This window comes from Radiomyces spectabilis (genome assembly GCF_025331425.1).
Source record: "Radiomyces spectabilis strain NRRL 2753 chromosome Unknown BYT42scaffold_7, whole genome shotgun sequence".
Taxonomy (NCBI): Eukaryota; Fungi; Mucoromycota; class Mucoromycetes; order Mucorales; family Radiomycetaceae; genus Radiomyces; species Radiomyces spectabilis.
The window spans coordinates 1,061,888-1,079,115 of record NW_026251932.1 but is presented as its reverse complement, the minus strand read 5'-3'; the positions used below and the strand labels follow the sequence as shown (position 1 = coordinate 1,079,115).

The following is a 17,228-nucleotide window of genomic DNA, read 5'->3' as shown; positions in this document are numbered from 1 at the left end:
GAGCGCAGAATGTAGAGTGAGGCAGGCACACAGGATGAGAAAAATTTAGAAAAATGAACTTCAAAAGGGAATGAAATGCGTTCTATATCAAAGAGTAATTTTTGTTGTATCTAAAAGGGGAGGGCTGGGGGGTATTCCATTTCTACAGTAGTCTAAAATACATGTTTTTTTACATTGGCGCTGTTTGTTTTTGACGTGCAAAGAGATGTTTGCCCACTTCGTAACTGGAGATCATGATGGCACATGAAGGCGCGACTTTCATAACACGAGGAACAACACCTACAACCATACACAAGATGAGTATTTACTGACCAACTTTTTTCTCCCTTAATTCCGCGCATCATACCTCTGAATAACCCGTGTACGCCTTCTTCGCTGAGAATGGTTTTCAAAATATGGCCAATCTTGGCTCCACTAATTTGTCGTTGGGTCTTGATCACATCAAACGGTGTGGTTATCACGGCGGCCACCTAGCAAATCCCGTACACATGATTGGTCAATACAGAAGTCGGCCCTGATTCGGTTTTACAAGAAGTGACTTACCGATCCAGCCGATGCACCAGCGATAAAGGAGGTTTGGAAATTTGACGCGGAACTGGAGTGTGGAAAATAGGTATCTTTGGAGGTAAGCATGTATTTGATTTCCTCATAGCCCATCCAGTAAATAGCTGAAAAGGGTACATCGCGCAGCATCGTCGGCAGAAAACCACGCCAAAGGGTTAATATACCCTCTTGACGTGTCATATGTCTTATATCCCGCCAGACACCTTTTTTTTTTTTTTTTTTTTTTTTTTTTTTTTTTTTTTTTTTTTTACATTAAACATGAGTTGTTTGATTTCTTTTTTTTTTCTGACCTTGTAATAACTTTACCTTGAAATCCTTGCGTTGCTTGTGATGATTGCAGGCGTGTGCGGAATAGTTCGAGAGGTGAGACGACCGATGCAGCAACAGCTAACAAGAAACACGTTGAATACATCGATATAAATGCAATTTCGATAGAGCCAAAATCACTTACTTCGAGCCAACCCGCCTGCCCACAGTGGTGCATAAGTTTCGACCCACGTGTTGGCAAGCTTGGTGGTTTCGACATGATCTCGAATAGCTTCGTAACCGACAAAGTAAATGACGGTGGACGGAATGGCCATGCTGAGGCCCGGGGTAAATCCACGCCACAACGTCAGGAGACCTTGTTCTCGAACAATCATGGATAAACCACTCTAGCCAACCGTCACGATCGTTTAATGGTCCCGATAAGATCCACCTTTTCTTCAATGACTGATCCAACAACTTACCATGGTGCCTCTCGAGCGCATTAATGCACTTGTGCTTACGTTTTCCTGCATGCGAGTTTTCACCACGTCCAAAGGATTCACTGAAAAACGGGGATCAATAAGGGAAAGCTCCAATGTGTCAAGCCCCATTTTCCGCAGTCGTGCTTACTAAACATCATGGTGACTATGGCACCGGCGCAGGCCGACATTGTTTTCTCTGCCGATGTAGTTTGGTGGCGTTTCCGCAGCGTTGCCAGCCGATTCTCGTGTGTAGTAGAGGTCGACATGAAGAACTTTACAACGAATGGAGTGGGGAAAAACTAGGCGAAGCGGGTGAAGCGAAAAAATAGGTTACTGAAAAAAAAAAATGCAGATCGATGATATTAAAAAATTCAGGCGCTATTTTTTTTTTCGGATGTCTCATCCAAACTCACTTGTTTCCCGATTAGATGAATCATTGGTTCTCCGACAAAAAAGTCATTGTGACTGCGTCCTCAGATCCTCGCCGGCGCCGGTTATCCCACTGTGGATTTTGGAGGCCAAATTTGGTAATTGAAGATAGCCTAAGCTTACCATTGGTTGAAGTAAAAATATTTTTGCAACCTGGCTCCGAACTTGGCTGTCACGGATCTCAGCTTCACCGATCACCATCGTTGTTTTATTTAATGGCATCAGTAATTCAATTTCCAAATGTCGAAGGGTTTATTTTAGAAGTTCTCCATGGTGCTTAAAATAGGGACGAACTAAAATTACATTGAAAGCGAATACAGTTTGGATTTTTGCAATTGTGGCTTTTATTGAATCAATTACATATCGATTGCCGTATCTGAAATACGCCCCTGGCATTTTCTATATAGGCCGTTTATACTTACGTTGATAACCATTAGAGACTTACCTGTGAGAAATACTACGAAGATGTGCACTCGATACTAAAGCAAGTAACTGAGTTGACAGACAGTCGGATGTTGCATTTCACTTTGTAGACTACTGCTAAGGCGATAGAACGCTCACGAATGGGAACAGCATAGCGACCCAGATGGGCTTGTCAGAGAGAATCTACAAAACAACTTCAGTCAGTGAAAAAGTCATGGCTTTACTTTTCTATGGGACTCACATTGATACCAGCAGACAACACGATAGATATACTATACGAATTAGTTTAGAAAATTTATCGTTTATTTGGTTATTATTTGCGAGAAACTTACGTAGTATTGCCGCTCTAAGATTCAAAGGAGCATTGAATAGCCATATAGTCTTTTGGTATCACGTAATGTCTCGCTTTGGGCAGCAGCGCGCCAGAAAACCCTACAAAGGGCAAGTTAATGTGAGCTGCCACAATACTTTCAACACCTTTTTTCTCTTACCAAATAATTATGCATTTCTCCAGTAATTGCGGAAAGCATTTACTCAACTTACGCATCCTGCATAGAAGAACCAAAACAGCATCGTTAGGATGGAAGAAAAAGAAGTATACAAAAATGCTGAAAACTATATAAAAAAATTCCTCACTCTTTGGAAAGCGAGCAAAACCTCAAATACAACATGCTTGCCATTCACCGTCCCCCAGAAGAGGTTGCCGTACAGTTTTCTGCTGAAGCCAATAATTCGCTGGCATATATGACTGGAGAGCCTGATGCTCCAAACGAACAAAACATATCAGATAACGATGGCTGCGGAAGCTTCGGTGAAGGAGAATGACAGCAGTTATTTAGAGCAAGGATGGAGCCAAGTGGCCGACGTTTTTGACGATGAAGATCAGCAAATGGTTGATGATGATGCCTATCGAACGCTCACCGATGATATGGCGTTTTCTGCATCAAACAACCATTCCACTTTTGACGTTGACGTGCGCCGTTTCCAAAACGTGATGCGAAATGGAACAGCTTACGATAATTTTGTTTCGAATTATCACCTTTTTACACTCAAGCAATGGTCCTTTTGCCGTTGATTGATGGCGACTATGACATGGTCTCACGTCGAACCCTTAAAAGGTCCTTTTTATTTTGCCACTGTTGTTGAAACTCAACGATAATGCTGTGCAGAGGAAAGTTTTGTTCAACCTCCCAAAATTAATTATCTTTGAACTATCAGAATCGAAAGGAAAACAAACTGCCATTTTTGCATCGGATTTGTCATCTTCTGTCGAAGGAGAGGAGTCAATTACGGTCTGTTTGAACTTTCCCTTCGAATACCTAAAGTCACTCATCGCCACTCCAAAGCAAGGCGAATCGACCACTTCTTTGCCCGATCGCACTCCCGAGAAGCTGGCGAGACTGTAACAGTGTGGTAAATGGAAGGAGCAATCATACTTCCAGCAGTCAATGGGAGGGTTGGTGGTATTGACTTCTGGCGACCTGGTGCACTCAAAGGACGTCCTTGAATCGATCAATAAAACCACATTATTCAAACTGCGGTTTGGGTTACGGCGTTTGAGCGGCAGGTTCAGCGGGTACTCCAAATCTTCGGACGATGTATCGTCGTCGTCGTCGTCATCTGCATAACGCCTCTTCAACTTGGCATTGTACTCAATCCCTTTTTGAATAATTTTTTTGACCTTGGACGTCTTTTGCTGGTCATCCGCATAGTCCTGAAGTTTTTTTTAAAGAGGTTCTCGTTGGTCGTGCAAATGGTGTTCAGCGTCGTGATGAAACTTGATTCTGAAGTCAGTTTCGAGGTCAAAGCGGAAAAAGCGATTTTGTACAGAGCCACAATGGTCGGGTCTTGATAGTGACTGTGGTCGTATAGCGTAGGTTGTTGTTCTGTAGGAAACAGTGACAGCGCAAGTATTGGATTCAATGGGGTATTAATTTCAACGTTGGAAGTTGTGTCCTTGGATACCAGAAAGCAGCTTTTGGCCCACGCTGGACACGGCACCGAGTAAAGCCATGGTCTTTCGTTTGATGAAGGAGAACAATGTGTAAGGCTGTTTTGAGTGGAACGATTGGATGCCAAATATAAGGACGACAGGAAGAGGTTTGTAAACGTGACAAAGATTAAGCGAACACGAAATCACCGGGTGTAGAAGTCCCCATTGAGTGCGTTTTGAATTACGATTAAAATCGGTGGTAGGTCACTGGTTTTTGAGCGTGGTAGATAAACGATGTCTGATCTTATGCTATTCCAGTCTGCATCCATTACAGTAGAGGTCCCACTTGGGGTGTTTAGCAGGGCATTTGCAATGAAGTCCACGACCGATTCATGTTTAAGGACCATTTTGGTTGGTTTGTCTAAGCCCGGCAAATAGTCCAAAGGGAGCTTCATGGTTGTCAAATCATCATCTGGTCAATAATACCTACCATTATTAAAATGTTTGAGAGTTATGCGCGCTAATTTTCAGTCACAAGGCAGTCACATTGGGTTTTTGCTACATTTGTCGGTTTTGATTGGGTAATTTTTGAAAAAAAATATATATGATTGGTTGAAACGAAACCAGACAGCTGTTGATCGGCCCGACCTTTGCGCTCGAATTTATAACATGAAGCGTAAAGCTCTGATGGAAGATCTAAAGAAGAACCATGTTTGGGAAGAGTCGTTACCCATGTACACACCGCGGAGTTTTAGAAGCGAGGCTTACTGCATCTTCATTTGCTTTTGGTGTTACTCCGGAGGATAAGCCGAGAACACTTGATGACTATGATCGTATCGTGTGTGCCGAACTTCCGGACAGAGAGAGATTTCCTGTACGACACCGTCAGCAGATGTATGATGCACGGTCCTTGTGGAACAACGCATCCGAGGTCTCCCTGCATGGAAAACGGCTCATGTAAAAAGCGTTACCCGCGCTCCTTCAATGAAGCTACTATCGAAGATCACAGTGGTTACCCGTTATACCGTCGTCGCAACAATGGTGATTTTGTGGTCAAGAACCATGTCCAGTTGGACATAGATGGGCTGTTCCCCACAATCGATACCTCTGTGCAAGATATAAGGCTCACATTAACGTTGAAATCTGTACTTCTCTGGAAAGCGTCAAATACCTGTACAAGTATGTTTACAAAGGCCACGATCGTGCTGCAGCAGCAATGTATCATGCCGACAATGACAGAAAATGTCAGGCTCCTGACCCGTTTGCGCTTTGGATGCAGTTCCGCCAGCATTTGGCAGAAGACTATTTCCATTTTTGGAGCAATCAAAATCAAGACGATGATCATCAAAATTGAGCCGCCCCAAATCGTGTACGGTCGCGCTTTGCTGGACATTGAAGAGCATCTGAACCGCCAATCGAGTTCACTGCTAAGTTACGATCGCTTTGTTCTTCCTGATCGCCAAGAAATTGGCAGAAGCTCACTTCGCCGTCAGCCCAGACTGGTAAGAGAACAATTCGATCTCATCGCAGACGCTGCCAATGTTCCCCAACACACGAGTACCTAAACCGTGACAACATGCCGTATACCACGCAATTCTCCAGAGTGTCACGCATGGAAGCAACGAATCCGCCCGATTGTTCTTTGTTGATGGTCCTGGTGGCGTCTTTACCCTTATGTTGTTGTTTTTATTATTCCTTTATATTTTACTGTATGTATTTTGTCTTATGCTCCTTTGCTTTCATCCTTTGCTATGATTTTTCAAGTTATTCTTCACCTTTATGTTTTACTGTATGCTTTTTGTCCTTATGTTCCTTTTGATTTTATCCTTATGCTATGTTTCCCCAAGTACGATTTTTTCTGTTATCTATTTTTGTCTCTCCATTTAATATTATACGATGTCTGACTATTTCTGTTCCTAACTTTGTGTACATATTGTTGTTCCTCTGTCGTGGATGAAGGAAATGATCGCTATGTGGCGGTAGGTCGGGGGGGGGGCAAGACCCCCGGGAAAAAAGAAAAAGAGACTGTACTACTCTGTTGTCCATTGAATACGCAAAGATTTATGCGCACATCAACTAAATCTTACCGAAAAATCAACCGCTTATTGACAAAAGATTAGAGTACCATCAAGCGAGACCTTTGGATACACAAATTCGAGTGCGGAGTTCTGAATATTGCAAATGGAGCATCCCATTCCAAACGCATCTTTAATCAGCTACTATTCCCACTAGCCTCAGATTAACAACAAACTACAGACCGAAAGAGCATAACTTTGTGATCTTTAAGATCAACAGGCGCTACTTGTCTACATAATCAAAATCTTTGGGAAATTAGCGATTTGTAAATCACATGATCTACACTAAGTTATCAGGGCCTGTTAAACCTCTTTTTTTTATCTTTCAACCATGCCTCGCTGCCTACTTCCACAATAATAGGCGAAACAATCAGCAGCAAGATGCCGTTTGCGCCATTTATGGTCAAACAGAGCATCGTCGTCTTTCGAATAAAAATGTGAGTAGAGCTCTTTTTGAAGAAAAGTGGTTGATGATACGACCGGCGTTCTTCTGTAGCATCATTCAATTTGTTTTTTTTTGTCAGTTATACGTATATGTCCTTTCATTCTCTTTCAATTTTCAATGAATCGAATAATACATAAGCAGACGTGCTTCGATCTATGAATTCATGCATCAGTGGGGTGACTATTGTTTCATCCATGGAGAATCATATATTTTTGTCTTCAATCTTATCTTTTTTCTTTTGCTTTTCTCTCTCTCTTTCTGTTTGCTTGATAAACCCTCACTATCATTGTATCAAGATCCCATCCGCATCCATTATCCAGACCATTCTTATCCCGTGTATCTAACTTGGTTGAATCGACTACAATTCTCAAAAAGGTAAGCGTCGAGTGGTCCACCATCGATTTTGCTCCGGCAAAACAGACTCACCTCTCCTTTGCTTCCATCCTTCTTCCAGCTTCCCGTTTCCGTTTCTTTTCGCCTGACAAGTTCTGGATGCTACAAGTTGACTTTCTCTCGCCATCCATCCATCCATCCATCCATCCATCCATCCATCTGGCGAAATCGGATGACGTCAAAGGCCATCGTCGGTGGTGTGCTCTTTTTAATCAGCAACGCTTACGTGTCCTCTTCATGTTCCTCCTTTGGATTGCTTCTCATCATATGGTATGCGAGATGTCTTCCCGATTATTGTATTTTTAGCTTATAGTTTGTATTTTGTATTTTATATTTCATGTACATATTCTTTTCGCAGTCTTTTCCTCTTTTTTTCCCACAGGGTGTTTTATGAGGTTTTTACTGACGCGACCATTGTTTTTTTTTTTATCATCATGTACTTTATTTGTTTTTCTTTCTTTCATTCGGGGGACTCTCGATATCTGGAATCCAACTCGAAATTACCGTCACTTCTGGCCACGTCAATATTTTTTGCCTCCTCAAGCTGACACCACCGATCCATCGCTTAAGTGTCCCTGGAAGCAATTTTATTTTCCGCATCGAAGAAGAAGCTTACCTGGCGGTCAGTATTCATCGTTTTTTTTTTCCGGTACACCATTTGGTTCAAAGGCAAGTCCAATTTCTTTTCCTTTGCTATGATGTAATAAACGTATACTAATTCAAAATTTTTTCAATGTCATATAATCCAAGTCATGTCAAGCGATCAATGGCTACCGAAAACTTCAAATAACAAAGCTAAAATATCTTGACGAAAATTTGAATCAATCAAAGAGCTTACTAACTCATTTTTTTAAATACCCAACATACCCACACATCTTTCTAGATCTATCATAGCCTGGGCGGGATGGAACTGAGGGGGGGAATCAGTGCTGCCCTGCGCGTGTTCAGAAACAAATCACGTTGCAACGTATGCCATAAGGTTGTCATTAATATACCGAAGTTCCGTCAAGAGTTCTCGCCCAGGTTATGCCGTGTATGCGTTAGGCTTTTTGTCTGACGAAAGTCGCTCAATGTAAGAGGGCGACCTCCGGTGGCAGGCGGCATCCATTGCACAGCGGGTGTACGGCTTGTTAAGTGTAGAGACTAATGTGTAAACGAGGCAGAAAATATATAGTCGTCGTCCCTCGATAAATTTCAGGCCAAAGGGGGGAGGGGTCAGGTGCCGTGAATTTATCAAGGTGTTGCAATTAACGAAATGCGGCATAAATATGTTCCGGATAAGCCAGAGTGTGATTGACGCATTTATGCACTGAGCCTTCTCATTGTGCTCACAATACCAATTAAAAACTTTTCAAAGAAGAAGCAAGGAATGACCAATGTAAAATATCAGCTTTACACTGAGTTGCTTTGCTTGAAATACCAAAAGATTGCACACTCAAAGCGAAGTAAAATTAGGAGCTTTTATAGAAATCATCAACTAGCTACAGTAGCTTGCCTTCTCTCATATTTTTCCCCTCTCCAGAATCCCAACCCCATACTTTACTATAATTCTCAAATGCGGTTGGCTGATATTGTTCTTCGTAAAGGATTCACGACCAAAAATTACCGTGAAGTCGAAATTAATAAGAATCGTGGGAGTTACCTGCTATTTTTCAGTGGCGGCCCCCAGAGCCGTGAACATATCGAAGGGTTGAAACTATCGAGGGACGACTGTAAAAGATTCATTCAAAATGAAACACTGATGGGTATTAATATGTCTCTGAATCATCGACTCTTTAAAGATGAGCTTCCGATACTGTAGAAAGAATCATGCCTCAATCTGGGGAGGAGATACTAACCGATATGATAGAAAGGATATATGGATTTCTGGAAGGATGCATTCCACGCTAGAAGAGAAGCCGGATTAGTGATGTTCTTGTCTAATACAGTATGCAATTGATCATGCTATGTTAGAATATAAGAGTCGCTACTTTTATACCAGGCAAGTGGCACATGTTTTGTTCCTAGAAAAGAGTTGCCATCATGATACCGGGCCAGTGGGCAAGTGTTTTGTTCTTGGAAAAGGCATGCCATCTTGATACCAGGCAAGTGGCATGTGTTTTATTCCTAGAAAAGAGATGCCGTCTTGATACCGCGCAAGTGGCATGTGTTTTATTCCTGCGAAACAGTTGCCACTTTTACACCAGACAAGTGGCAAGTGTTTTATTCCTAGAAAAGACTTGCCATCATGATACCAGGCAAGTGGCAAGTGTTTTGTTCCTAGAAAAGAGTTGCAATCTTGATACCAGGCAAGTGGCAAGTGTTTTATTCCTAGAAAAGAGTTGCCACTTTTACACCAGGCAAGAGGGAAGTGTTTTATTCCTAGAAAAGAGATGCCGTCTTGATACCAGGCAAGTGGCAAGTGTTTTATTCCTAGAAACAGTTGCCACTTTTACACCAGACAAGTGGCAAGTGTTTTATTCCTAGAAAAGAGTTGCCATCATGATACCAGGCAAGTGGCAAGTGTTTTATTCCTAGAAAAGAGTTGCCATCTTGATACCAGGCAAGTGGCATGTGTTTTATTCCTAGAAAAGGGATGCCGTCTTGATACCAGACAAGTGGCAAGTGTTTTATTCCTGCGAAAGAGTTGCCATCCTGATACCAGAAAGTGGCAAGTGTTTTGTTCCTAGAAAAGAGTTGCAATCTTGATACCAGGCAAGTGGCAAGTGTTTTATTCCTAGAAAAGAGTTGCCATCTTGATACCAGACAAGTGGCAAGTGTTTTATTCCTGCGAAAGAGTTGCCACTTTTTACACCAGGCAAGTGGCAAGTGTTTTATTCCTAGAAAAGGGATACCGTCTTGATACCAGGCAAGTGGCAAGTGTTTTGTTCCTAGAAAAGAGTTGCCATCATGATACCGGGCAAGTGGCAAGTGTTTTATTCCTAGAAAAGAGTTGCCATCATGATACCAGGCAAGTGGCAAGTGTTTTATTCCTAGAAAAGAGTTGCCATCATGATACCAGGCAAGTGGCATGTGTTTTTATTCCTAGAAAAGGGATGCCGTCTTGATACCAGAAAGTGGCAAGTGTTTTGTTCCTAGAAAAGAGTTGCCATCTTGATACCGGGCAAGTGGCAAGTGTTTTATTCCTAGAAAAGAGTTGCCATCATGATACCAGGCAAGTGGCAAGTGTTTTGTTCCTAGAAAAGAGTTGCCATCTTGATACCAGACAAGTGGCAAGTGTTTTATTCCTGCGAAAGAGTTGCCATCTTGATACCAGAAAGTGGCAAGTGTTTTATTCCTAGAAAAGAGATGCCGTCTTGATACCGGGCAAGTGGCAAGTGTTTTGTTCCTAGAAAAGAGATGCCGTCTTGATACCGCGCAAGTGGCATGTGTTTTATTCCTAGAAAAGAGTTGCCATCTTGATACCAGACAAGTGGCAAGTGTTTTATTCCTGCGAAAGAGTTGCCATCTTGATACCAGAAAGTGGCAAGTGTTTTATTCCTAGAAAAGAGTTGCCATCTTGATACCAGGCAAGTGGCAAGTGTTTTGTTCCTAGAAAAGAGTTGCCATCATGATACCGCGCAAGTGGCAAGTGTTTTATTCCTAGAAAAGAGTTGCCATCTTGATACCAGACAAGTGGCAAGTGTTTTATTCCTGCGAAAGAGTTGCCACTTTTTACACCAGGCAAGTGGCAAGTGTTTTATTCCTAGAAAAGAGTTGCCATCATGATACCGGGCAAGTGGCATGTGTTTTATTCCTAGAAAAGGGATGCCGTCTTGATACCAGACAAGTGGCAAGTGTTTTATTCCTGCGAAAGAGTTGCCATCTTGATACCAGAAAGTGGCAAGTGTTTTATTCCTGCGAAAGAGTTGCCATCTTGATACCGGGCAAGTGGCAAGTGTTTTATTCCTAGAAAAGAGTTGTCATCATGATACCAGGCAAGTGGCAAGTGTTTTATTCCTAGAAAAGAGATGCCGTCTTGATACCGCGCAAGTGGCATGTGTTTTATTCCTAGAAAAGAGTTGCCATCTTGATACCAGGCAAGTGGCAAGTGTTTTGTTCCTAGAAAAGAGTTGCCATCATGATACCGCGCAAGTGGCAAGTGTTTTATTCCTAGAAAAGAGTTGCCATCTTGATACCAGACAAGTGGCAAGTGTTTTATTCCTGCGAAAGAGTTGCCACTTTTTACACCAGGCAAGTGGCAAGTGTTTTATTCCTAGAAAAGAGTTGCCACTTTTACACCAGGCAAGAGGGAAGTGTTTTATTCCTAGAAAAGAGATGCCGTCTTGATACCAGGCAAGTGGCAAGTGTTTTATTCCTAGAAAAGAGTTGCCATCATGATACCAGGCAAGTGGCAAGTGTTTTATTCCTAGAAAAGAGTTGCCATCTTGATACCAGGCAAGTGGCATGTGTTTTATTCCTAGAAAAGGGATGCCGTCTTGATACCAGAAAGTGGCAAGTGTTTTGTTCCTAGAAAAGAGTTGCCATCATAATACCAGGCAAGTGGCAAGTGTTTTATTCCTAGAAAAGAGTTGCCATCATGATACCAGGCAAGTGGAAAGTGTTTTATTCCTAGAAAAGAGTTGCCATCATGATACCAGGCAAGTGGCAAGTGTTTTGTTCCTAGAAAAGAGTTGCCATCATGATACCGGGCAAGTGGCAAGTGTTTTGTTCCTAGAAAAGAGTTGCCGTCTTGATACCGCGCAAGTGGCATGTGTTTTATTCCTAGAAAAGAGTTGCCATCATGATACCAGGCAAGTGGCAAGTGTTTTATTCCTGCGAAAGAGTTGCCATCTTGATACCGCGCAAGTGGCAAGTGTTTTATTCCTGGAAAAGAGTTGCCACTTTTATACCAGATGTCTTGTTCAGTATTATAAAATAAGATATTCCACATACATCCATTTCTCTTTCATCCATTATGTACATGCCCACGGATAAAACCATATCATATACTGTCAATGCTCAAGTAAATTCCAGGACTCCTGGAGAATATGATATGGAACCACTCATCGAAAAATGGGTAGAAAATTACCGCCATCAACAGATTTTCGGGAGCCTCCCGCCTTACAAATTTCCGCGCAATATAATTCATTCCTTTTCGTATAGCCCAATGACACCAAATGCTCGGTCTGTATAGTACAAAGTCCTGGCGCAAAAGATCCCATTACAAAGACACCTAGGACGAGTAAATCGTGCGACAAACGAACCATGTATCCTATGCCATGTACCAGAAGACCTTGTCGTGTTCGGTACAATAAATAATGTATTCCACACACATCAATTCCTCTTTCATCGCATTATGGACATGGCCATGAATAAATCTCATCCTCAGAACGTTCGCAGTTCAAATATACCGAGTTGTACCACACTCAAATCCCAATCAGTGAAGATGAACCTCATGACCATCTTTATTCAGGAACCGACCTTTGACATAAAACAGTCATGCCATAAAATAATCATGCGATCCACATTTACAAATTTACCGTCGCCTTGTCAACCAAAAGTCACAAGGACAACCGCATTCTCTTGCCATTCGTCCACAGTACGTTCAACGGCAATATATACAGGATAAACGATTTATTATAATACGATCAATTCAAGTGACGACCCGTCATAAACTAGATAAGCAGACATAGAATGAAGAATTGATCTGGGCCTTTTTTTTCCCTTCTCTTGTTTCTCAATAAATCCGAGTCTCGAAAGATTTCAGGTTTTCTCTGTTTTTTACACTTCTTTTTATTCACAAACACCACAAACCTAAATCACTTCGTTATCGACTGCCCAAAGAAGCGTATCATTTTGGAAGCGGTTATTACGTCGCAATATCCAATATTTCTAACACTTTCATTTGATCTGCACGAATTGCTTCTGCTCCTTAGGCCGGCAAACATTATACAGCAGTATCCGAAAATTATGACGATATGTGGATATGCAACGTATCACATATGGATTGCCCACCGGCAATATAAACCTCACAATATTCCTTTTAATAGCTATCGAATCATCCGTGAAATTATGATACTCGATTTAAGAATATTTCCATTTAAGAATCACTTTTTGGGTTTCCCAACAGTGTAAGCTGGAAAATATTCCAAAATTTGATATAGGCATCAGTTATCACCGTGGAGCAGAAATATTCTTAAATCGGAAAAAAAATTCATAGCTACATTTGTTATATCATAGAAATAGTACATTGTGCGTCGTGCCTAGCACAATCCTTGTTGGCTTCACTCCGCCTTCCAATGGGGTATTGGCTCTCCTAGCCGCGCTTTATTCTCCGCTTACAGTAAAATATTCTTCCTCTACCTAATTTATTCTTCATATCTCTTTTACCCGCATATTGTGGAGTTACTATGACAGATAATCAAAACAATGAATTACCAAATACGAACAAGTATACAAACAAAGTCAAGTCGACCAGCTCCTTAGAGAGTTCAGTCAAAGAATGGTCATCGAAGATAAAAAACAAGCCGAAGAATCAGCTAACGAAACAGAAATACCAGTGGGAATCCTTACCGAGTTGGAGGCATCTTCTTACCAACAACTCCAAGACAACACCAAAAGTTTAAACGAGAAGCACATAAGTACACTTCTAGCGAATGGCTCACTTCTCGGACAATCAACAAAAACATTTTATCAGAAATCAGAAAATATCAACAAGTGGACACCTCTCAAATCGCTAGCTCCATTTATAAGATCACCGAAACACCAGAGTTAAAGCGTGCACAGCAATCGAACTGTACGAACAACCCGAATAGCTCAAAGAGCATCAACAAAAAATTAGCGGATAAGACGCCAAGATCTTGCTACAAAGAGCAAGCGAACAAGCAAAAAGATTCGCAATCTTTGGATTGGTTGCAGGAAAAGATCAGGACAAGGAAGTTAAAAACTATGCCCTCAAAGCTCTTAGACTACCCCCCAAGCCTCAGGCACCTCGAATACCGTCAAAAACCCAACGGAAAGCAAACGTTTTCGACGACGAATTCATCGAACACCTGTATCCAGCCAGGTTCGAGCAAAGGTTGCTCCAAAACACAGTTCGGAAGAAAGGATCCAACTATGCTTATCGACCAACCGGAGGACAGCATCGAGGAAGGTTCTGAGGGTCTTATGCAAGACCTCCTTTTTACGGGGCCCGAGGAAGAGGTGGCTACTCCCACGGCCAACCACGAGACAACAAATTTGCCACCTACAACAACACCAGCCAAGAATCAGCCCAACAGTAGCGCCAACGATACAAATAGACCAAACGAAACAAACAGAAACAGCACAGAGGATGCAACTTATGCAACAGACGATAGTAACAACAACCATCAACTCTCCCAGCAACGAACATTACGATATTCCATCAGACGGGATCCAACCGGGAAATCGCCTCACCAGGTTTTACCACAATGGAAGAAAATTACCAAACACCCATGGCCGTTGTCAGTGATAAAGAACGGTTACCGTCTCCAGTTTATCAAGAAACCAATACCATGGAGGACGAATCAGGTGAAACGATTGACCAAGGATCAATAATAGATTAACACTGCAGTCAACAAGTTTCTTTGGGGCGGAATCATCGAGAAATCACCAACACAGGACAGGAGCTATCTGCCGACGTTCTTCACAATAAAGGAAGCGAACAAACAGAGACCAGTTCTCAATTGTCAAAGACTGAACCAGCACCTCCAATGCGAACATTTTCGAATGGAAGGAATCCCGGCATTAAGGGAGATCCATCGAACCGCAGGACTATATTGCAAGATAGATCTCAAGGTGGGTATGTGGTGGTCCCGATCCATCCGAACTCCAGGAAATTCCTGACGTTTCTGAACGAGGAAATAGTCTACCAGTATCGATCGCTCGCATTCGGACTAAGCACAGCTCCGAGAGTATTCAGCAAGATAATGAGATATGCTGTAGAGCCATTGAGGAAAGAAGGAATTCGAATGATCTACTATTTGGACGATATCTGCATTCTAGCCAAGACGAAGCAAGAGATGACGAGGGTCACCCAGAAAATAAGGGCTCATCTACGGAGCCTTGGATTCTTGATCAACTTCCAGAAAAGCAATCTGATCCCCCAACAGACGCAGGATCCCTTGGTTTCTTATTCAATTCGAAGAAGATGACGATAACAATCCCTCAAGTGAAAATCACCAAATTGCGACAGAGACCCAAGCAAGCGCAACAAAGCCAAGTCCCGAGAACATGCAAGTGGATAGCCAGTCTTTTGGGCAAAATAACTGCATTGATATCAGCAATGGGAGAAGCATTGCTACACATTCGTTTATATGCAGAGAGACTTGGCGAAGAGCCTACAGAATTATGGTCACGACTGGGAGAAACCGTGCGGACTATCGATATCCAGCAAGGAGGAACTACAATGATGGCAAGAACATATCACGCTCAAGAATAGCTTACCAATACAGCAGTTGAAAATGAGAACCCAAAAATCCAGATATATACAGATCTTCTGAAACGGGCTGAGGAATCTCATCAGACATGGTTCAGACGTCGGGTTTTTGGACGAACGAGGAAAAACAGCACTCAATAGAAGTGAGAGAATTGAGGACGATATATTTGCCTTGTTGCTCCATGCAAAAAACTTCAAAAATCCGACGATCCAGATATACAGCGACAGTATAATCGCCATCAAGTATATCACGAAAGCAGGGGGGACTTCGTCGCCTTTGCTTCAGGAGCTGGCAGTGGATATTCAAGACATCTGCAATCACAATAATTTCCAGGTAATATACAGACATGTGCCAGGATTAAACAGCGTCACTGCAGATCGCCTTAGCAGGAGGTAGGTTCCACTATACGAGGAAATCCTCCCAAAACGAATATTTTCCGAGATCCAAAAGAGATGGGGGACCATTGACGGTAGATAGCGTTGCGACACCCAACAAGAAATTGGAACGGTTTTGGAGTCTACTCTCCGATCTGGAAGCCGACGCCCTGGATACGTTCAATCAGAAGTGGCTGAAGGAAGGCTTGTTTCTCCATTCACCGTGGAAACCGATACCAAGAGTGCTGAGGGAGATCAAACAGCAGAAGGTCAAGAAAACAGTAATGGTAACGCCATTCTGGCCCACGCAATTCTGGTTCCCCATGATCCTGAAAATGAAACATCTGGCCAAACCGATACTGCTTCAAATGAAGAAATGGAAAATGGCCGCTTGGCTATTATCAGGAGAGCACATAAGGAAAGAGGCCTTACCGAAGATACTCAAAAGTATCTGTTGAAAGCAAATCGGCTCAACACACAAAAAGCCTATAATCAAGGGTGGAGCAAATGGTCGGCCTGGTGCAGAAGAAAAGACCCATCGTGGGATCCTGAAGAATATGAAGTTCAACGCCTAGTAGAATTTTTCATGGAACATCCGAACTACTCATACCATAGTCTGAACACCATGTGTTCCGCAGTGGCCTCAGTTTACAAACATTTACACCCGAGCAAAACTCCAATCGCTGATCAGCCCTTGATCGCAGAATTTTTCAAAGCCAAAAGAAGATAACCAGCTCGCATTCCATCCATACAACAAACTGAAACATGGGATTGGGACATATTGACAGATTATATTAGATCAACAATGTCAAGTACGGATGACCTACCTTTGGAGAAATTACAACAGAAGACCATTTTGTCGCTAGCCATCAGCAGGATAGGAAGGCCATGATCGGAATTAGGAAGATTGCAATTTCGAGACGTGTACCTCATCAAAGAAGAACAGGCAGTAGTGGGCGCCTATATGCAATTTCGAGACAACAAAGAAACGCAACTCAAAGATACTGAAGTTGGGCAAAATCCCAGAAGAATACATATACCCGGTGAGCACCGTCGAAAAGTTCATGGAGAAATCAACGTCCATGAAAAACGGTCTCCCGGAAGAACACACACTATTACTGGCATATATAGAAGACGTATCAAAAACACGATCGGTGAAGCCAATTACAGTAGCGAACTGGATTAAGAATCAAATGAGCAAAGCGGGCATTGATGCGAAGACGTACAAAGCACACTCAGTTAGATCGGCGACGAGTACCAAAGCCGTTCAACAGGGGCACTCGATCAGGTCTGTCAAGGAACACGCAACTGGAGCCTTACGAGCAACACGTTCGAAAAATACTACTATAAATCACCGGCCCAGGAGACCCGAAGTACCGCCATTACGAAGACACTTTTTTCGGTTCCGGAAAATAGTACCCCATTGGAAGGCGGAGTGAAGCCAACAAGGATTGTGCTAGGCACGACGCACAATGTACTATTT

At 42.5% G+C, this 17,228-nt stretch overlaps 4 protein-coding genes across 4 annotated transcripts; all 4 read right to left on the bottom strand.

Annotated features, from left to right (window-relative positions):
• Nucleotide 1: 1 nt before the first annotated feature.
• Nucleotides 2-1,558, bottom strand: BYT42DRAFT_637303 (mitochondrial carrier domain-containing protein; the record flags this gene model as incomplete). The annotated part of the gene is made up of 6 exons (XM_051572501.1): nt 2-470; nt 544-767; nt 871-951; nt 1,016-1,217; nt 1,293-1,372; nt 1,441-1,558. The coding sequence occupies 6 exons, from the start codon at nt 1,556-1,558 to the stop codon at nt 153-155; spliced, it is 1,023 nt and encodes a 340-aa protein (XP_051423089.1). The 3' UTR covers nt 2-152.
• Nucleotides 1,559-3,947: 2,389 nt separating this feature from the next.
• Nucleotides 3,948-4,157, bottom strand: BYT42DRAFT_478399 (uncharacterized protein; the record flags this gene model as incomplete). The annotated part of the gene is made up of 1 exon (XM_051563656.1): nt 3,948-4,157. A coding segment is annotated over one exon (210 nt), but the record flags the coding sequence as incomplete, so codon positions are not given.
• Nucleotides 4,158-4,394: 237 nt separating this feature from the next.
• BYT42DRAFT_481568 (uncharacterized protein) lies at nt 4,395-4,547 on the bottom strand (the record flags this gene model as incomplete). Its single annotated transcript, XM_051563689.1, has 1 exon — nt 4,395-4,547. A coding segment is annotated over one exon (153 nt), but the record flags the coding sequence as incomplete, so codon positions are not given.
• Nucleotides 4,548-10,881: 6,334 nt separating this feature from the next.
• On the bottom strand, nt 10,882-11,490 carry BYT42DRAFT_356971 (uncharacterized protein). The gene has a single exon (XM_051563202.1). It carries the CDS (start codon nt 11,376-11,378, stop codon nt 11,049-11,051), a length of 330 nt encoding a protein of 109 aa, XP_051423086.1. The 5' UTR covers nt 11,379-11,490; the 3' UTR covers nt 10,882-11,048.
• Between the last annotated feature and the right edge of the window lie 5,738 nt (nt 11,491-17,228).

What these genes read in the sequence shown, in the direction of transcription:
- BYT42DRAFT_356971 (XM_051563202.1), bottom strand. Translation starts at nt 11,378, where the DNA reads ATGCCACTTGCCTGGTATCAAGATGGCAACTCTTTTCTAGGAATAAAA.